We start from the raw sequence: 22013 nt of genomic DNA, 5'->3' as shown, positions 1-22013 counted from the left end.
ATGTTTTCCTGTAACTTTCTGCAGTCCTCATCAGCATTGCATCATCTGCAAATATTGACACGTCTGAGCTCACTCCCTCGGGTAGGTCGTTCACATAAATTAGGAACTGCACTGGTCTCAGGACAGAGCCTTGTGTGACCCCACTTGTTACATCACACCAGCTTGAAACCACCTCTCTGGATGTGATTCTTTGCTTTGTGTCCATCAGATACTCTCTTCCCTAATTCATTGTTTTCCCAGTTATTCCAGTCTGGTTCTCCACCTTGTACAGCAGTCTTTCTGTTACGGCCTCACTTAGCCAGTAACCGGGTTCTTTACATTTCAAACTTTATATGAGGCCTTAGAGCCTCTTCTTACCAGATCCAACCACAAATCATAAGTAAGTTATTAAGAGCTGGCAATAATAGTCAATCAAACGAGACTGGGAGGTAAACAGCACTAAACAAAACCATTACTATGTGTACTTCTTAACTATACACACTTCTTACATATGTACATAACACCTCAGGCGTTACTTTCACACAGGACACTACAAAAGAACATCTGTGATCTTCAATCCCAGCGAGTCCACCTCTATCTTCTATCGTACAACACTGGAGGTACCTTCCCTGAGCCTTTCGTCAACAGTACTCACGCTGGTGTGTCCACCTTTCTCAGTAAATCACGAACCATTCCTCTACAGTAGCGTCACGGCAACACCACTTCTACTCTCCAGCAAAATGCTGGCAGGTCTCCAGCAACACACTGGCTGACTTCCACACAGGCTTCAACTAGAACAACCCATAACGGATGGACATTAACATCTACATGGCCCATGACCCAAGTGGGTTGTGCAGATGCTTTTGCACCATCCTACATCATCATGTGGCTCTCCGGACATTTCACTATCACTGCTCAAAATACGGGGTACAGCAAAGTGGGTTCAGATAGTGAAACGATGCTCGAATGTGGCCGTTCAGATAGACGAGTGTTCATATAGTGGGCATCCATATAACGGGGGACTCGGTATACTATAACAGACTTTTCATTCTATGCAATTACAGAATTTAAAGCTTCAGAGACATATTCCATTGAAATCCGTATAAAACCCATGATACAAATCTCATCCAATCTACAGGTGGTATTGTCACAACACTAACTAGTGCTGATCACACTGCAGAATTGTAGCTATAATCAATTTTCAATAACTGCTATAATTACCAGCTGTGGTTATTATTACACTGTTAACAAATACATGCTTAATGTGATGACAAAGACATTGGTACCCACCTCTGAATCTTTGCTGCGCTTCCCATGGTTATATACAGTAATGGTGAACATGATGACATCGGCAGGAATTTCATCTAATATAAACTCTTCATCCCACACTGGATCTGGTCCCGGTTTTGGTCTGGTTCGACAAACTTTAACCTGAGTGACAAAGTACTGAGTAGTTATAATTGTCACCGTGAATTTTGTGAAAAAAAAGAAAGAAAAAAAAAAACAGCATTGAATACAATGAAATGCTTCTTTCTGGGGAAGTCTCAGTGGCTCCCTGTTGCTAGCCACACTGAGACAGTTCTGCATGCTGTATAGAGTGTGTGTCACGCTAGCAAGTCACACTAGTGAGTTACTGTGAGGGTTGAGGCCTCAGATTGGCGAGACGTCACCAGTGGAGTCCTACAGGTATCAGTCCTTGGACCTATACTGTTTCTGATGTATATAAATGATCTCCCAGAGGGTACAGAATCGTTCCTCTCGTTGTTTGCCGATGATGCAAAAAATATGATGATTAAGACGGAGGAAGATAGTATAAGGCTACAAGATGACCTAGACAAACTGAATGAATGGTTCAACAAATGGCTACTAAAGTTCAACCCGAGTAAATGTAAGGTAATGAAACTAGGCGGTGGAAACAGGATGCCAGACACAGGATACCGAATGGGACATAAAGTACTTCATGAAATGGACAGAGAGAAAGATCTAGGAGTTGACATCACACCAAACCTGTCTCCTGAAACCCACATAAAAAGAATAACATCTGCTGCATATGCAAGACTACGCCACAGATGTTATCAGAACTGCCCTCAGGAACCTGTGCAAGGAATCATTCAGAACCTTGTATACCACATATGTAAGAGCAATCCTGGAGTATGCAGCCCCAGCATGGAGCCCGTACCTTGTCAAGCACAAGACAAAGCTGGAAAAAGTTCAGAGGTATGCCACTAGGCTAGTCCCAGAACTAAGAGGCATGAGTTACGAGGAAAGGCTCCATGAAATGCACTTCACGACACTGGAAGACAGAAGAGTAAGGGGAGACATGATCACTACCTACAAAATTCTCACAGGAATTGACAAGGGTAGATAAAGATAAACTGTTTAAAACGGGTGGAACGCAAATAAGGAAACACAGGTGGAAACTGAGTACCCAAATGAGCCACAGGGACATTGAAAGAACTTTTTCAGTGTCAGAGTAGTTAACAAATGGAATGCATTAGGCAGTGATGTGGTGGAGGCTGACTCCATACACAGTTTCAAATGTAGATATGATAGAGTCCAGTAGGATCAGGAACCTGTACACCAGTTGATTGACAGTTGAGAGGCAGGACCAAAGAGTCAGAGCTCAACCCCCGCAAGCACAACTAGGTGATTACAACTAGCCCCAGGAGCCCTTAAATAGCCTACACAAGACCAGAGGCCAAAACCTGATTGCCTTCCCCTTCACAGGGACACAGTGAGCAGGGAATTCATGATCACCTTCACCAAGGAAACATACCCCCAGAAATAATGCAACTCAAAACAGACAATTGTGAGGGTTCACAGAAAGTAAATAAACAATGCAGCAAATAAATCGACAAATGATCCAACCAGTAGTTAGGTCATACCTGCTCTATTCATAATTTTAAATCTTACAATATTCTAACAAGAGTAATATGCTGGTGTGCGCACACTCTTCCTCCATAATATCACAGTGTGTGCAGTACACTGGTTAAGGGTTGACACAGTAACTGGAATTAACTTTTTATGTGAGAAAGAAATTTACATCCATGACTTAGTAGAGGACTTTACAGTGAAAATGTTTCTAACAAGAAAGTCAATACAGATTATGCATTCCATTTTCACGTTTCTGACTTACCTGGTTAAGAGAAACAAGGCAGTATGGGCTGGGAACTATCTTAGAGGGTAATCTGGTAGCCTGCATAATAGTGAGATGCAGTGACTTCATGAATTTAAGCGTCTGCAGCTTGGGTGCTCCTACCATCTGTGGAACACACAGCGGCCGCAGCACAGCCATCCAGTCGTTGGTCATTTCCTGAAATGCAAGTATATTTAAACAGTACAAAAACATTTTAACAATAATCACAAACAAAATAATGAACAAATTGGTATAAATAAATAAACAGCATGCATATATGAAGTAAAAACCAAGCGTTGAATGTACAGTGCAACATCAATTCAATGAACTATATGGGACCAAACCCAATTTGCTGCAGTGAGGGATTTGTTGCAACCGGAGATGCCTCCAGGAAGCCCTTATTTGTGAACGAAAACTGAGAATTCTCAAAATTACAACGAACTATAGAAAATAGTTGTAAATATGCTCAATGACTTTCCCAACACCTTAACTCCTACTTCTAATGTTGCATCCAGCTACAAAAATTATTAAAAGTGAGACTGGAGCTAAACTAACAGTTACCTGCTTGATACCTGCTTAAATGGGGCTCTGGGAGTTCTTCTACTCCCCAAGCCCGGCCCGAGGGCAGGCTTGACTTGTGAGAGTTTAGACCACCAGGTTGTTGCTTACAGCGGCCCGCAGGCCCACATATCTACCACAGCCCACTTCTTGGAGAAAATTATCTAGTTTCCTCTTGAAGATGTCCACAGTTGTTCCGGCAATATTTCTTAACACTTTCGCGCTATCTGAACGCGCCGGCGCGTCCGGTTTCGTCTAACGTAAACGCATAGTGGACATAAAGTTATGTCAACTTTTAAAATATTTGTATAAAATTCAATTTTTATCCGATTTACTTTGGGTTTGTTTTAAACTGCGCGCTATGAGGCTCTCTTTCTCACCACTAGGCTGCATGGTACAATAAGTTCATGAAAGGTGTGGATAACTTCGATCAAATGGTATTTTGTCCCAAACGGGTTGCAGGTGGGTGACTTTAGCTGTTTATACTGGTAATGCTTCCCCCATATCATGTATTATATGCATATGTCTGTTTAGGGAATTTTATTCCGATCAATATACAACCAAAAATAACTGTGTGCAACAAGTATAAACTTGACAAACATAACAAAAGTAAAAACATTTCGTGTGTGTTTGACGCTCACTGATATGTTCCAGCGTTGTTTTATATTTGGCGCTATTCTAACTTACGCTTTGTTGATATTTTTTACCTATGGGCACATAGAACATTCTATTGCGAACACATTGACACAAAAATGAATGACGTACATAGAAAATTAATGTCATGAGAGTGAAATAAGTATAAACTTTCAAAGCGCCGTGCGTCGTCCCGTCACCGATACCGGGTAACAATTTCACCACTTCCCACACTCTTGCGGGCGGGCCGCAATCATTATTCTACGCTTATATTCATATCACCGTGTTGGGAATTTCATTGCGAGTCCATTGATACCAAAATTAACGCTGTAGAACAAGTGTGGAGGTGATTACAATCCCAAGAGTAAAAACATTTTGTTGCTGATGGGCGCTCACGGCGAGTCATCTTCGTAGTTATTTATTTGGTGCTGGTATCCCTATACGTTTCGTGACTTTTTTTTACTGATGTTCTTCTAGAGAATTTTATTGCGAACACGTTGGTACCAAAATGAAATACGTAGCATGAGAACTAAGGTCAGAAGAGTAAAAAGAGTATACACATTTTTGTTTTTACGCTTAAGCGATAAAAACGCAGCGCGCACATTCAGTTGGCTGAGTGACCTTTGCGGAGAGCGCGAAAGTGTTAATAGTTGCTGGGAGGATGTTGAACAACCGTGGGCCTCTGATGTTTATAGTGTTCTCTGATTATGCCCATGGCACCCCTGCTCTTCACTGGTTCTATTCTGCATTTCCGTCGCGACCCAAACCGTCGCGAACTCCTGCACCGTGATGAGAGCCCGATGGACGGACTGAGCCCAACGCCCCTTGCTGGCCTGGTGAGCACTGGTCACAAAGCCCAAGCCGAGAGACAAGGCATCAGTGAACACATCGAGCGAGGGCTCGGGGGAGGTGCCAAGGCACTGAACCCTGAACAACCCGAAGAGGAAGTCGGCGACACGCGAAAACACAAGGTGCCAAATTCAAGCCGAAAGGCAGGCAACGAAAGCGGTAAGCCTGCAGCCCCACCACGAAACATAACCAGTCCTTGAACCTCCTTGAACCCCAGATGAATTGGGACGTGCCAATATGCGTCCCAGAGGTTCAAAGACACCATCCAAGCACCACCTCCAAAAGCTGGACCTGGGATAGAGTGGTCATCCAAAAAGAGGGGCAAGAAATCCAGGTAACTGTCATCCTGAGACAAGGGCACAGAGCAACCTTCAAACTCGCACAAGGCGAGTTGGAACTCTGAAGATGCATCCATCGGTCAAATGAGCCCCAACGGGGATTTCCAGGACCCGCAGGCTGACTGCTACGGGAAGCCCAGGCAAGGTACTGCAAAACCAGTTAGGCCCAAACTAACACTGGAAAACTGCTAAAAGCTAAACCCCTGCAACATGTATAATCACAGGGGGCCTAGAGGAGGGCCACCAAAATAACAAAAGTGGACCAATAGCCAAACAAGGCAGATTCCATCCAGGAAAGGAAAACAAGGAGAAAAGAAAAACACCTGCAAAAGTACAATGTCCTCAGAAGGAACAGAAACCTGCCGCCGCATAGGAAGGCAAGCTGCGCAGTACCTTGCGCCCCTACCAGCAAATGATACCAATACCTACCCAAGGGCAGGGCAATTGCCGAGCAGCAAAAACTCCTATTGAAGCTGTTCCCAAAAGCTCTGTGGAAGATAATCCTAGAACCCAAGGGTAGTACTTACAGGGCGCTCAGGGATGATAGCCCTAAGCGCAAGCAGGCTAGTATTCTTGAAGTTTCTCCAGACCACTGCACCACACAGCAGAACACATCACTAAGGTACACAACTACCAAGAATCTGAGGCCAGAGTTGTCGACCGCCCCAGATTGCATCAGCCAATGAACTAGAGTTGATGAGTAGCCGACGCAGAGGATCTGGGGTTCCCCCCCTCATCCTCCCGGGGAGGGTAGGGCTACGCAGATAAGAGGCGCGGCGGCGGGGTGTGAGTTTTGTTTGTTTTTAGGTTGGGGAGTTCTGCCTCTCTGTTCGGTCTTCGGTTGCAATTTTCTTACCATGTGGGGTCTGTTTTGTTATGCCTACCTTTCTGGATGTTAACCTCGGACAATGGCAGACATGGAATGCCCCAAGTACAAGGGGGTTTCCATAGGCCATTGCTCCCTTTGCCTCTCTGAGGGGGGCCAGGTTCTGGCTTGTAGTCCCTGGTAAGCTGAACTCCAATTGACTGATGCCCTAGACTAATATATCGCATATCAGTCCAATAGCTCCAGGAAGCCAGAGGGGCTCCCAACAGAAAACCCCTACACTAAACAGCGGCCACGGAGAAACATCAGCACGCCTAAGCACTAGCTGAAGAGCAGGCAGCGCCGACCGCAGTGTGCCCCACCAACTGGCTGACTGGAACACTACTGGTAGAACCTGCCACCACAACATCAGCAACAGAAATGGCATGTCAGCTATGGACTTGGACCGGGTTGCCTTAAAGTGGCCATCAGTGCTAATGAGTTTCCAGTTAGCTGTAGTAAATCCCATGTTCAGTGCAAATTCTTTGCAGAGTTGGTAAGCTGTTTCAAGGCATGGTTTCCTATGAATGCTCCTATGGTCTGTAAAGCTTGGCCAACTTTCTGGACGCTCTCCCCGTGAGGTGGCAAATTTTCACTCGCTGCTTGTATCTCTATGAGGGGATTAGGTTCTATCTGTGGTCCCCCAGTATGCCAAAGAAAACTTCCATGACTGATGTGACCTTTAAGAATGGAGCAATCTCAACAAGATAGCTTCGGGGAGTGATTGGGGGTTTCCACCAGAACAGATAAGGGAGTAATATATTCATAATTATATAAGACCATAGTAATTCAACAACCCTAACAAAATTCAACACTTACCTGAGAGTCTGAGCACAGGTAGGTCACTGTGGCCAAGCAGGGTAGTTCCCGCTCCACTAGTTGAAAGCAATTTGGTCGCTCAAAGAAACTGTCATGAACTTGATACAGGTAAGAACAATTTAAATCAATTAGGCCTCTTGGTTTAGTGCGCTGAAAACAAAAACAAAAATATATATATACATATATAAATTTATATTAACAAGAAAATATTAAACTTTTTTTTAAGAATGAGATCACCTGAAAACATTAACTGGCCAAGTACATGAAGACTTGTAAATGTCAGATAAATATAAGTGTTTCTTGGTGTACAAGTAAGAGGGTGATGGGGAAGGACAAAGAATGCAAGCCAGATGACTCAACAAAATTTCATTACATAGGATAGTGAAAATAGTCGTCCTGGTTAGCAGACTGCCCGCTCTTCTCGTTGGAGGCTTGGCACACGTTCTGTTGGTCCCGCGCGCTTGAGTGGAGGGAGGCTCAGACAGGGTTGCAGGTTTTCCTGGGGGCAAATTTGAGTATCTCAATGCATGTTTGTTCTTGGTTGATACCTGGTTGATGGAGTTCTGGGAGTTTTTCTACTCCCCAAGCCCGGCCCAAGGCCAAGCTTGACTTGTGAGAGTTTGGTCCACCAGGCTGTTGCTTGGAGCGGCCCGCAGGCTCACATATCCACCACAGCCCGGTTGGTCCGACACTCCTTGGAGAAAATGATCTAGTTTTCTCTTGAAGACGTCCATGGTTGTTCCGGCAATATTTCTTATAGTTCGCCCCTGTCCTCCTGTGGAATGTTGGTGTGATGCAGCTTCATGTGCAGGTTCCTTCCCTTTCGGTTACCTTAGAAGTGGAGGATTTGCATACACATGGCCTGCTGGCTTCGGCCCTGCGTTTCTTCTCCCTCCTCAAGTTGTCCTTGGATTGGCTTGAGTTGGATGTGGAGAAGCTTGGGGCCGCCTCTGTGTTTGGTGTGTTACCCTCTGTGGTGCGTGCATCGTCTGCATTGTTGAAACTGTTAACGCCACTCCTACGGGATGCAGTTTTGCGGTTTTTGCTTCTCGACTCGTGTATCAGCAGGTGGTGCTAGATGCCATCCTATGTTGGACTTGTAAGTACTTCAGGGGGCTCGTGGGGGGCCTTTCATGGAAGGGTCGTGCCAGGGCTCGGGTTCTTCCCATTGCGGTAGGCCAGTGGTGCCAGATTCGGGGCAGGCTTTCGTTACAATCTTTTTCTGATTGGCGTGGGGCTCACCCTGTGTGCCACTTAGGCCGTTAACCCCAAGGGTTTGTGTGGCTTTGTCAGCTGTTCTGGTTCCTTCAGGGATGCCCCTTCCGCCTCTCTTGTGACTGCTGGGTTCAGCCTTCGGGGGCTTTACGTCAGATGATGGGTCACCGGCTTCCTCTTCGGGTTTTTCGGGGTTCAGTGCCTTGGCGCCTACGTGTGCCCTCGCTCCATGTGTTCACGGACGCATCATCTCTTGGTTAGGGTTTTGTGACCAGTGCTCATCAGGTCAGCCAGGAATGATGGGGTCCGTCCTTCCGTCGGGCTCACAGCAAGGTGCGGGAGTTCATGGCTGTGTAGATGTCGCTCCGGAGAATTCGGGTCACTCGTGGATTGGCGATCCAGCTCCATTCGGAATGTTCCCCGGTGGTTCATTGCCTGAACCAAGGGGGCGTTCTTGGTTCTTTCGGGCTGGTTACTTCGGGTGATTCGTCTGCTGAGTTCTCAGGGTTAAGCTCTCCTGACGGTTCACGTTCAAGGGGTGTCCAATGTCCTGGCAGACGGCCTGTCTCAGTTCATTTCCCGTCCACGGAATGTATGGTCAACACCAACTAGTTCATTCAGCTGGCTCTGCCAGACATTCGGGCCTTCAGTAATGGATTTCTTCGAGTCGGCGTGGTCGAGGCATCTCCCAGTATACGTGGTGCCCTTCCTTGACTGCAAGGGCTTCGGGGTTGATGCCTTCAGGCAGGACTGGGCGAGGTGGGGTTACCTGTACCTCTTCCCCCTGGTTCAGCTGTTGCTCCAGGTCCTGGCTCACTTGGAAACTTACCAGGCGAGAGTTCTCTCTCCCCTGGTAAGTCTCAGTGCCTGCAGTTCCTAGTGGGTCTAGGCAGACTCCAGATTGTGTAACTTATAGCATACCATAAGGCCATGTGAAAGACCAGGAATGACATGATGGTATTATAGCAGTCTTAGACTGGGGGGCCACGAGCAAGACCAGGAATAACATGAGAGTATTATAGCACTGTCTTAGACTGGGGGGCCACAAGGAAGACCAGGAATAACATGAGAGTATTATAGCACTGTCTTAGACTGGGGGCCACGAGCAAGACCAGGAATGACAATGAAAACTCACTGGAGTTAAGCTATCTTGATGGATATTCATCATATGAGAGATAAAAATCAAGGCTTCCCTCAGTAGAATACCATTATGGTAAATACTTCAAGAGGCAAGAATTGTGTATTTTACCCAATCACTGAGTCAGTATTAATAGTGCAAACGTTTGTTCCTAACAGATACTGCAATTTTGCCAGGTGCCAAGAAAGTAGTTTCCACATCCTGTATTATTTGATTAAATATCTGAAATTTAAAATAGGTAATCCTGAATAGTCCTACCCAGCCCAGCCTAGCCTTGCCGTGACTTGCTGTGCTCTGCCTAGCCTTGCCGAGACTTGCTGTGCTGTGCCTAGCCTTGCTGTGCTCTGCCTAGCCTTGCCGTGACTTGCTGTGCTCTGCCTAGCCTTGCCGTGCCGTGGCCTACCCTCTCTTGCTTTGCTTTACTTTTCCCTGCCCAGCCTTGCCCATTTTCCTACAGCACTATGGTAAATATCTATACTAAAGATCTGAAAACATTGTATGAAAGACATGTTTGAAGTTTTAAAATAAACAAACTATAATGCCAAAGAGTAAATCCCTGCAGCCATACCTTTGGGTTGTCGTAATAGTACAAAATATCAGTGAGAACAAAGTACAGACACTTCCATTTTTTATTTTTCTTGCTTTTCTTGTATAGCCATCCTTGTTTCTGGATTCCTGAAAATGCAATGCCAATTAATATTGGATAATAAAATCAAGCAATAATTCTAAGATGCATTTCTTAGTCAATATATTATACCTCCATTACTGTATGTATCAAATATGCATAAATAATTGTTTTATAAATATGAAACTGCAAACCATTATACAACCCCTCCACATGTAACTATTATTCTAAACCATAAATATAAAGTATACTATTACAACAAATAGAATTTTGATTTGATATTTATTGTAGCTTTTAATACCGAGGTTGCAAATAGTACAACACCAAAGTAGATAGCCTCAGGCACTCTACCAAGCCACTCCTTAAACGTCGGCATGTTTGAAGGCTACCAGGCTCCAATTATAAGATTAGCAGAAGCAAGGTGAAATTCGCACGATCTGACCTCAGGTCACTTGGTGGTCATTAACTCTTAGAGGTGTGAGATTCAGGCCGCCAGAATGGCGCCTGTCAAATCCTTGTCTGTGACTCATGTATTCTATGTATGTGATCTCTATGTATTTTAAATACAACTAAACCAAACACCTTACAGTGTTACAGGATGACTGACTGTTACTCGCTCTCTGTGCCTGGATGAAGAGGGCAGGCTCTAGCTCTGGTCCACTGTAGGCCAAAACTGAACTCCGCAACTAATAGGACCTAGTAGACAAGAACAATCTCAACAAGGTAGCTTCAGGGGCTATCCCTGAAGGTCACTATTAGGCTATAAGGCCAAACTTTATAACAAATCAAATTAATTTACCTTTGAATTTTGTGACTCCCAGCTTCTCCCTGATCTCATTTAAAGTGGCGTAGATTTTCTCTGGCTGTTCAACCTCTTTCACTGGCACAATAGGCAAGCCAAGGCGCTCTCCTGAGCTTAACTGCTGTAATTATATAAAACAATTAAATCAAACAAAAGCTGTAAACAAATAATCTTTACATAATAAATGAATCACACTGATATAAAGCAACATTTTCTTTAGGATTCAGGATATATCCTAAACAATATACACTATATTATTTACATTCCATATACAAATGAACAAAAGTAAAAGGCAATTAATTTCATGACATTTTTCACATGCTCTTATTTGGTACACCTGGAATCTTATCATTAATCAAAAGGGTACAACTAGAAAAGTACAAAACATTCACACAAATATTGCAACCCACACATTCATGGAAGATGACAACCCACACATTCATGGAAGATGACAACCCACACATTCATGGAAGATGACAACCCACACATTCATGGAAGATGACAACCCACACATTCATGGAAGATGACAACCCACACATTCATGGAAGATGACAACCCACACATTCATGGAAGATGACAACCCACACATTCATGGAAGATGACAACCCACACATTCATGGAAGATGACAACCCACACATTCATGGAAGATGACAACCCACACATTCATGGAAGATGACAACCCACGCATGTGAGGAAAAAGGATATGAGCATATATCTCTAAAACGTCAATAAGCAAACTTGGGACAAGCTAGAAGCTAGACTGGCCACTGTCCATAACCAACTGAACGAAGATGTGACTGCTTGGAAAAGCAACTGGAGACACTGCCTGGAGGACAAGAATGACTGCAGACAATGCCTGGATAACAAGAGTGACTATAGAGACAGCCTGGAGGACAAGAATGACTGCAGACAATGCCTGGATAACAAGAGTGACTATAGAGACAGCCTGGAGGACAAGAATGACTGCAGACAATGCCTGGATAACAAGAGTGACTATAGAGACAGCCTGGAGGACAAGAATGACAGCAGACAATGCCTGGATAACAAGAGTGACTATAGAGACAGCCTGGAGGACAAGAATGACAGCAGACAATGCCTGGATAACAAGAGTGACTATAGAGACTGCCTGGAGGACCTGGGTGACTGTAGACAATGCCTGGATAACAAGAGTGACTATAGAGACTGCCTGGAGGACCTGGGTGACTGTAGACAATGCCTGGATAACAAGAGTGACTATAGAGACTGCCTGGAGGACCTGGGTGACTGCAGACAATGCCTGGATAACAAGAGTGACTATAGAGACTGCCTGGAGGACAAGAGTGACTACAGACTGCCTGGAGGACCTGGGTGACTGCAGACAATGCCTGGATAACAAGAGTGACTATAGAGACTGCCTGGAGGACAAGAGTGACTATAGAGACTGCCTGGAGGACCTGGGTGAATACAGAAGCTGCTAGGAGGGAGGGAGGACAAGGATAACTATAAACACAATCAGGAGGACAAGACTGGCTATAGAGACTGCCTGGAGGACAAAGGTGACTAGACTGTGTGGAAGACAGGATATTTTGCCTGTCACAAGTAAGTAGTAGTAGTAGTAGTGTGCAGGTTGAGGTTCCTTACCTTACAAACTGGACTACCTAAAGTATGTCCTTCTAAAATCTGTTCCGTCTTGTATCTATTGATGACAGCATCAAGGCAGGAAAACGTTCTCCCACCCATCAGGTACCTGCAACATCCAGTCTTTAAGCTCCTTCCTTTTACCATATTCACCCACTACTTTCTGTCCTATTTACTTGATATGATCATCTTGTGTACTAAATGTTGATAACAAACACTAAGGTTAACTTGTATGGTGCCTTAATCTATCAAATAACTATGTTGTGTACTAAATGTTGATAACAAACACCAAGGTTAACTTGTATGGTGCCTTAATCTATCAAATAACTATGTTGTGTACTAAATGTTGATAACAAACACTAAGGTTAACTTGTATGGTGCCTTAATCTATCAAATAACTATGTTGTGTACTAAATGTTGATAACAAACACCAAGGTTAACTTGTATGGTGCCTTAATCTATCAAATAACTATGTTGTGTACTAAATGTTGATAACAAACACTAAGGTTAACTTGTATGGTGCCTTAATCTATCAAATAACTATGTTGTGTACTAAATGTTGATAACAAACACCTAGGTTAACTTGTGTGGTGCCTTAATCTATCAACAGCTAAAAATCAAATTGTAATCATTTGTACAATTACGTTAATAAAACATCTGCATGTGAACCACTTGACCTATACACTTGTGGCTCAACCAGACATTAACTTCAATTTCATTTATGAAAATCTATTACATCATATCCTTCATTTATAAAAACACTGATATTCTTGAGCTAAGAAAGGAACATAATCAGAAAAATGAGAATATTTAATGTTCACAATTTCAGAAATTAACATTTGATTTTAAAAATATCATACTAATTTTATTCCCAAGTATGAGTACAATATATACCAGATACTTCTTGCCATGTTTCACTATTAGAACCTTAACTTCACTACTACAACTACAGTGTAACCTTAATTCAGCAAACCTGACTTCAGCAAATCTTGGGTTGCAATGCACAATTGCTGGCCCTGCTTACTAGTGTTTAGGTGGCAGGGTCACAGTTAACAGACTTTGGCCAGAAATGATAAGCCTTGTTCATTTACAATATTTGCGATTCTTGACTTGATTATTTTGTTTTTAATTAAACTTAAGGAAATAATAAAAACATTTTTCCCCTTAACATACAGTTAAGGGAAAAATAAAACATCCTGAGAAATACCAGCAACAATGAGGGTGAAATCTCTGGACTTAGGTTCTACCTAGTAATTATGCATCACAATTTCATCATATGACAGATTGAAGTAAACATTTTGCTTAGTGAACTTCACCAATAGTGTGGGAAAAATTAAAGCTGGACATCAGAGACTGAACTAGGTAAGGCTACGGCCGAGTGCAGAAGTTGAGCCAACTGGTGGTGGCATTCATGCTAATTTTCAACGTTTGTCTTGTTGTGTGTGAATCATTTGCAGAGTCGTTTGGGGATTTCGAAGCTTAGGTCTTCGTTAACCCTCCAATTGTCTGTAAAGCTTGCTGACTTGCTGAATGCTTTCCTGGTGTGGTGAAGAATTATCACTTTTTCTCTACGCCTCTGTCAGGGAGGCCAGGTTATGCTTGTTCCTTGAAGGACAAACATAACTCCTGCATCTTACGTGACCCATTTGCATGCAACAATCTCAGCGAGATAGCTTCAGGGAGCCACCCTGGGGCTCCCCCAGAAATTAGGATATAAATTTTAACTCCTATAATATGGCTCTGATCACATATATATAAAAAAAATAGTTGATGAAAGAAATATTAGGAGAAATTAGCATAGCAATGTATTTTTCATGAAAAAAAAAAAATCACAAATGCCCCCTGAAGGTATCTCCAGTTGCAATGACTCTGCAGATGCAACAAATCAAGCCTGGTCCTATATAGTTCACTGAATCAAGGTTGCACTCTATAGCACCTGATACTGTACTTACTTCACCCCACGTTTCTCTATTCTGAACCTCTGAATGATGTTATTTGTAAGGAAGAAGAGCGTGTAGTCACCAGGTGAATTATCACTAGGACGAACCAGGAAGCTGCCTTGGCCAGCTGTTAAAAAGAAAGCATGGAGTTCCAAAATCAGTATGTTGTTCATATTTATATACTGTATAACCCTTGTTTAAAACTGTTTTAGGCATGTAAGCATACATATACAGTGTATTTCCAGCTGTGTATGTAAGTATGTGTAACTATGTGTGTGTAACTATGTGTATGTATGTATAACTATGTAAATGTAGTTACAGGATGGGAGCTAAGCTAGTTTTGTCCTAACTCCCTTTAAATTTTTTCATATAGAGTTTTTAAGTTTCCAATGGCATTCATAAACAAACACAACACTATTTGTTAATTAGAACCCTCAATGACTTCCCAAAGTGATTCATTAATCACTGTCCACAATCAGGCATCAAAAGACTTTCAAGACTCAACAATCCTATGCCAGCCACAGAAGAGGGAGCAACAGGAGGATTAGGGATTATGCCTGCAGGAGGTTCACATGGAGCCTGAAATGGAAGGAAATTCAGCAAATAAAATGATGGAACTCATGACCCAGAAATGTAAAGAAGCAATGTAACAGTTCATAAATCTCAGGGAATGGATGAAAAGAGAACAGCAAACCCACGGTTCAATGGTGTAAGCAGGAAAAGAATAAAAAAACAAGCAGTGAATGTAATGAAATGCTATTTTCTGGGTGAGACCCAGAGACTCACTGAAGCTTATCCAGACTGGTATTGCTATATTAGACTTTGGCATCAGTCATGTGAATGGAGTTCTTTAGGCCTACCAGGGATCATGGGCCAGAACCTGGCCCCCTCAGAGAGGCACAAGGAGCAATGGCCTATAGAAACCCCCATGTGGTTGGAAGCATTCTATGTCTGCCATCAACCGGGTCAGGCACCCAGAAAGGAAAGCGCCCCAAAACAAACTCTAATTCTGGTTAAGAAATTGGTACTGAAAGCCGAACTAGTGGAAAGAACTCCCCAAACAAAAACGAGCAAACTAGCACGACGTCACCACATTGCCGTGCCGCCGTCTGTGCAGCTCCCCCCTCCCCAGGAGGGGGAAGGGGGAAGGGGGAGCCCCAGACCCCTCGTGCCAGCTACCCAAAACCTCAGTTATGAGGATGCATATCAAAACACGCGAAAAAGAGCCTTGGAGAGACAATAAAAACCGAAGGGTGCCACAACAAACCAAGGGGGAGAGAGATAAGAGAACCCTGTCCAAAGGGTTCAGGTGGCGCACGAAGAGGCTGGAAGTGAAACAACACCAGAGACAGTTTTCTAAACGGCGTAGAACTAACATCAATGCCAAAAGCAAGCTGCAGTGGCACCACCAGCGCCGCACGATACAAGGCAACAGTATTCGTCTCAAGATGACGATCCTGAAACAGCCACGAGAGAAAGGACAAGACCACCCGAACAGAAAGCAAAGTACATCAACAAAGAGACAAAAAGAAACGGAAGGACCGCCAGGAAACTTCATACTGCCATTAAGACATAGCACGCAAGTGGGACACCATTAATGAAGCCACCTGATCACCATACAGATGGTGATAGACCCAAGTCAAAAAGACCAGACGCGAAGACTCGAGGAGAAGATCGTACCAGCTACGTAACGGACCGGATCGATCATCTGAAAGAGGCGGAGCTGCAGGAAAACCCCTGGGTTCGGACACCGAGCAAGCAGCGCCTGAAACCAAGGCTGGTCCGGCCACCAAGGAGCCAAGAGGACTACTCTAACCTGGTACGTCTCCAAGAGAGCTAGGACCTGGAGTAACAGCGGAACCGGGGGAAAGAGGAGCGGGTAACCCCACCTCGACCAGTCCTGCCGAAAAGCATCAATAACGATGGCCTGCAGTCGGGGAAGGGCACCATATATACCGGAAGATGCCTCAACCACGCCGACGCGAAGAGGTCCACTTCCAGGACCTGTACGTCCCGCAGAGCCAACTGAATGAGTCGGTGTCAACCATCCATTCCGAGGACAGGGGAATGAATTGAGACAAGCTGTCCACCAGGACGTTGGACACCGGCCATCCCCGGTACAGAAGCATAGGGAAGAACTAAAGAGGGCCAGGAATGAGCACAAGAATCAGGAAGGCAGCGGAACAGCAGTTTGAGAATGATATTGCAGCAAAAGCAATGAGCAATGATAAGATGTTTCACAGCCATATATTCAGAAGAAAATAGCAACATGAGAGCATGTGATTAGACTGCAGGGATAGGGAGGTTCCAGAAGGTCTTCAAACTAGAACCAGATTGATGTCAAAGTTGAGGTTACAACAGACAACAACCAGAAACAACACTAGACATGACTGAAGTTAATGTAGAAGAGGTAAAAAGATACCTGGAAGAACTGGATGTAACAAAAGCTGAAGGACCAGACCAGATATCACCATGGTTACTGAAGGAAGCTGCAGGGATCTTGTGTTACCCTGTTAACTATATAACTATGCATGTTAATGTTTTATTAACATGCATTCCATGCAAGATTCTAGAAAAAGTAATCAGAAAAAGCATTGTAGAATATTTGGAGAGTCAATTTTATAAAAGTCAAAACATGGCTTCAGAGAGAGAAAATTATGCTTAACAAACTTGACTGAATTCTCAGACAGGGTTACCAAATTAAGTCAGGAGAAGGATAGGTAGACTGCATCTTCTTAAACTGCCAAGAAGCTTTTGATACAGTGCCTCACGAAAAACTAATACACAAGAAGGCGAGATAAGCGGGAATAACAGGAGAGGGACTAAATGGGGTAAGGCAGTATGTGACAGACAGAAAACAAAGGGTCATAGAAGGAGAAGATGTGTTAGGCTGGAGAGAAGTGGTATTTCACAGGGCTCTGTCCTAAGACCATTGCTCTCTAATTCATGTAACTGACCTCGCAGAGGGAGTGAGCTCGTACATGTCAACGTTTGCAGATGAGGCAAAGTTAAAGAGGAGAGAAAGAACTGAAGAGTAGGGTGTTGCACAGAGACCTCAACAAACTTCAAGAGTGGACAGATAATTGGCTGCTGGAATTTTGTCAAAATAAGTGTTAAGTAGTGAAAATGGGTAAGGAAGATATGAGACCTGTATCTAACTATACCATAAGGGAAAGGCAATTACAATAAGAGAAAAAGACCTGGGAGTAGACATAATCCATACACTAACACCAGCGGCTCATGTGAACAGGACATCAGCACCATATGGGAAATTGGCAAACATAAGAAAGTCACTTGAGAATCTAAACAAGGAGGCGTTCAAGTCCCATACACACTGCCTACATGAGACCGTTACTTGAGTATGCAGCCCCAGCATGGAACCTGCATCTTGTGAAGCATAAACAGAAACGTGACAAAGGTCAGAGGTTTGCAATTAGATAGGTACCAGAATTGAGAAGCCTCAGCAATGAGAACAAGTTGAAAGAACTTGCCCCTCACAACCTTAAAGGACAGAAGAAACAGAGGGGAAGTAATACTGTAACTACATACAAGATCTTCAAAGGAATAGATAAAGTGGATAAAGAAAACCTATTTAAATTAAAAAGAGGTAGGATGAAGGGACATTGGTAAAGCTGGACTTGCAATTGAGTTGGAAAGATTTAAGGAAGTTCTCGTTCTCTGTTCAGGTGATCGGCAAGAGGAATGCATTGAAGGAAGAGATTGTTAAAAGCCACTTCCATCCACAAATTAATGAAAACATTAATGTTAGAGAAGTAATTAGTGCACCAGGTATAAATGGCTAGTAGGCAGGGCAAAAAGAGCTACATCTTACTCCCCCATAGTCAGTATTTGATTGGGCAACTGAATATAACATGATGCTTAACAGTGATAAGTTCCAGGTACAGTGTATGGTGTAAACAAGGAACTTAAACGAAACACAGAGTACAGGACACAATCAGACCTACTAATAGAAGGAAAGTAACATGTAAAAAATCTGGGAATTATGATGTCTGACGACCTGACATTTAGTGAACACAACCGAGTAAATACTGGGTATAGCATCGGCAGGACAATGATAGGATGGATTATGAGAACGTTCAAATCTAGGGACCCCACAGCAATGCTAATGCTATTTAAATCACTGATGCTGTCCCGTCTTGAGTATTGCTCGGTAATCACTTCCCCCTTTCAGAGCAGGAAAGATCTTTGAATTAGAGGGAATACAGAGAAAATATATGGCACTCATAGAAATGATAAAACAACTGAATTATTTGGACCATCTCAAAGATCTCAAAATGTTGTAAAGAGACAAGAAAGGTATCAAATAATATATATAGTACATGGAAGATACTGGAGGGGTCAGGACCCAAATTCGCACAGTAGAATGACAACATACTGGAGTGAAAGATACAGAAGGAAATGCAGAATAGAACCATTGTTCAGAATAGAACACCCTCCCAGCAGCATTAGAAATATTGCCGGAACAAAGGTGGAGGTATACAAGAGGCACTTGGACAGGTTCTTGCAAGAAGTTCTGGACCAACCATTGCTGTAGTGAATATATGGGCCTGCGGGCCACTCCAAGCAACAGTCTGTTGGACCAAGTTACCACAAGTCAAGCTTGGCCTCAGGCCGGGCTCGAGGAGTAGAAGAACTCCTGAATCACTCTCCAGGTATGCTCCAGGTAGTCACTAATAGGTAAGCATCCATCAACAGGTAGCAGCCCAGGTCACAGGAAGTATTTGCTGGTCATATAATTACTTCAGTCTGATTTATTTCTCTACAGGTTTCTGTTGGATCTGGACTTTGCTTCTCACAAAAAGCTTAATAGTTCATAGCTATCTTGGGGCATGTTGTCGCATGCAGGGGCCTTTTGTACTTTGGGTTTCCTTCCTTATTTATGATTCACAATTGTGGTTATACTAGCTGCATAGTATGATCCTCAACTTTCATCTAGGGGTTTCCTGCCCCAGGTACCTTATTTGCAATTGCCTTATCCATCCAGTTATTGTCTCTAGGGGTTTGGATTCTTTCTAAGGACTTTTCTACTCTTTTGAGTTACCAGTGTCCTGAGTTGTGCTATGGTCTTTGTTGCCATGCGAGACCTGTTGATGAAAAGCTGATGTAGCTAGACTGTATAGTCTAGTTATTATTATTGATGTACACTTGGCCTTAAACATACCAATATTAGTACTAGTACTTACGGATAGTTCTCAAGTGTGGCAATAAATGGTGTCAAGTGAACGGTTCTTATAACTGTGCTTCATGACTTCGTGTGCATTTCGTCGTGTATTTATTAACAGCTTTAATAAACAATAGCAAAACATGAACGTGTAATGCGACATAATTCTCAAATTCAAGCAATTGAAAGCAGATGGTATTAATAAGTAGGAAGGAGTAACAGGGAAGCATATGGCAGATATTAACAGGCAGAGATGACCTAGTGTATGAGACATTTAATAACATACCTGGCTAAGTACCACCACAGCCAAAATCGAGTGCAGTACCAACATATTCCTCAAACACTCTTTTATTTTGTTGAAAGTTAATGCTTAACTGAGAATGCAAACAATCTTAGGAATAACCTTAAGAATGTTTGGATACAATTTTGCCCACGGTGGAGTAGTAGTGCAAGTTAAGATAAACATTTCACAGTTATTGGGTATGTGCACAAGTTAATAAATGAAAAAAATTCAAAGAAAATTTTTACATGAATACAGTATAACAAGAAAAAAACAACATGGAAAGTATATATACATATACATATACATTTACTCTATAGATAGGAAAGGTTTAACAAGCTCATGGGGAACCCCACAGGCTTTACGAAAAATGATCCTGCTACGATGAGCTTTAAGTTTACCTTTAATTAAGAGGTCTATGGCATCACTCTTGGTAATGTCTGGATGAAACCATGAAAAGACAATATTGGGGTCAATATCATCATCTAGGGTCTCGACCAGGTCTGAGAATATGGTCCCTTGTTCTCCGGTACGGTGTGCAGTCACCCACAGCCACCCGTCACTTAACTCGTTGTGAACAAAGAAGATGTCTCCTTTCTGAAATCTGCAACAAACATTTAACATTTTTAAATTTCACTGCCATGGGATAGGATGGCATCAGCCCAGATGAAGTTTGAGAATAAAAGAGAACAGGAAAAAAAGATTAAATGTACCCAAAAATATCATATACAACCTACAGTATAGGGTCTTGTTTTTTTTTTTCCTGCCATGGTTAATTTGTTCTCTTGTAAAATGTCCCTTTCAAATAAAATTATATAATCACAGTAATATTATACATTTTGCACTCCCTATATACAGAAAATATAAACATTAATACTGACGATAGTTCATCCGTGTCGGCCATTTTCGTATACGGTAGAATGGCCACAACTTTCCGTAGGTCGTTAACCGGTTCTGGTGGTGGTACAGGATGGACCAGTCTCTCACGCTTGAGCAAGTCTGACATGCTAGTGTAGTAGCCAACCAGATCACTTAAGGCATTAAACTGTCGACCACCAATGTAGAAGTCCCCACACACGGCCGTGATCCTGGTGAAAACCAATGTCATATACTGAAGTAAATATTGATTCAAGATATATAGTGAAAATAATGGAATTTATTAGCTGATCATCAAATATGTAAAAATGGGCCTCACTAGTAACAACAATACTGTATTAAGTGACAACAGGTCTGCAGCTTTGCTTTTTTTTTTCTTTTTTTTACTGGCAGATTGTTCTTGTCAGAGATGCTAGATGTTAGTCTACCAGGGGGCTTCCCCTGGTAGCTAACTGCCTCTCAATCTCACTGAGATTGCTCTTAGCTGCTATGTCATTTCAGTTGAAGTTCTGTTTGACCTACCAGAGACCAGAGCCAGAACCTGGCTCCCCCGTCTCAAACGCACAGAAAGATAGTAATATTCACAAGGAAAGCATCCAGAATGTCAGCAAAACATTACAATCATCTGCAAGGCTCACAGAAAATGATGCCTCTGAACTCCAAAACAATTAAACACAATGACTGAAACATTAAAAACTACTGTAACTTGAACCCATTAGTACCGATAACCAGCACCAGGCGGCCTGGAGTACCATCCCGCCCTTCCCTAATGCCAACTCTCTCAGGTCAGATCTGTCATTGATGTGGTGCCCTCAACACCACTGTAGTGCTCCTGGGTTGCCATCAGTAGCTGCAAGTCCCCTTGCTTCTAACCTAAGTGCCACCCATCCTTGGGCTCATTTGCTTGTAGAGTGTTTAAATTTTTGGTATTTGTCCATGAACATGTTTTCTATCTGGCAGCAAGGACAACTTTTGGTGCTTGTTTGGTGCTTCAGGCTGCATGAGCTCAGGGTTTTCTTTCCTAGCCACCTATTAGCACCTCCCCTGCATTAACAGATTTACTTCTCGGGTGTGTCCCAGTCTTCACCCTTACAAGTGTGAGGCCACCAGGGTGGAGGCCTTCCCTCAGGTACTTCAGTCTTCACCCTTACAAGTGTGAG

The 22013-nt window shown here is 43.1% G+C and overlaps 1 protein-coding gene across 1 annotated transcript in view; it reads right to left on the bottom strand.

Annotated features, from left to right (window-relative positions):
* Positions 1 to 22013, bottom strand: part of vap (RAS p21 protein activator vap) — a 62054-nt gene that overhangs the window by 32310 nt on the left and 7731 nt on the right. Inside the window, exons 3-11 of the mRNA XM_045736949.2 lie at positions 20859 to 21065; positions 20379 to 20581; positions 14528 to 14642; positions 12579 to 12684; positions 10955 to 11078; positions 10099 to 10205; positions 7178 to 7327; positions 3116 to 3292; positions 1270 to 1410 (exon numbers count right to left, since the gene is read on the bottom strand). Of these exons, the coding sequence (XP_045592905.1) occupies positions 1270 to 1410; positions 3116 to 3292; positions 7178 to 7327; positions 10099 to 10205; positions 10955 to 11078; positions 12579 to 12684; positions 14528 to 14642; positions 20379 to 20581; positions 20859 to 21065 (1330 nt within the window). The remainder of the gene's footprint in view (positions 1 to 1269; positions 1411 to 3115; positions 3293 to 7177; positions 7328 to 10098; positions 10206 to 10954; positions 11079 to 12578; positions 12685 to 14527; positions 14643 to 20378; positions 20582 to 20858; positions 21066 to 22013) is intronic.

This window comes from Procambarus clarkii, chromosome 18 (genome assembly GCF_040958095.1).
Source record: "Procambarus clarkii isolate CNS0578487 chromosome 18, FALCON_Pclarkii_2.0, whole genome shotgun sequence".
NCBI classification, from domain to species: domain Eukaryota; kingdom Metazoa; phylum Arthropoda; class Malacostraca; order Decapoda; family Cambaridae; genus Procambarus; species Procambarus clarkii.
Note: the sequence above shows the minus strand (reverse complement) of the source record. Positions and strands in the feature narration are given on the sequence as shown.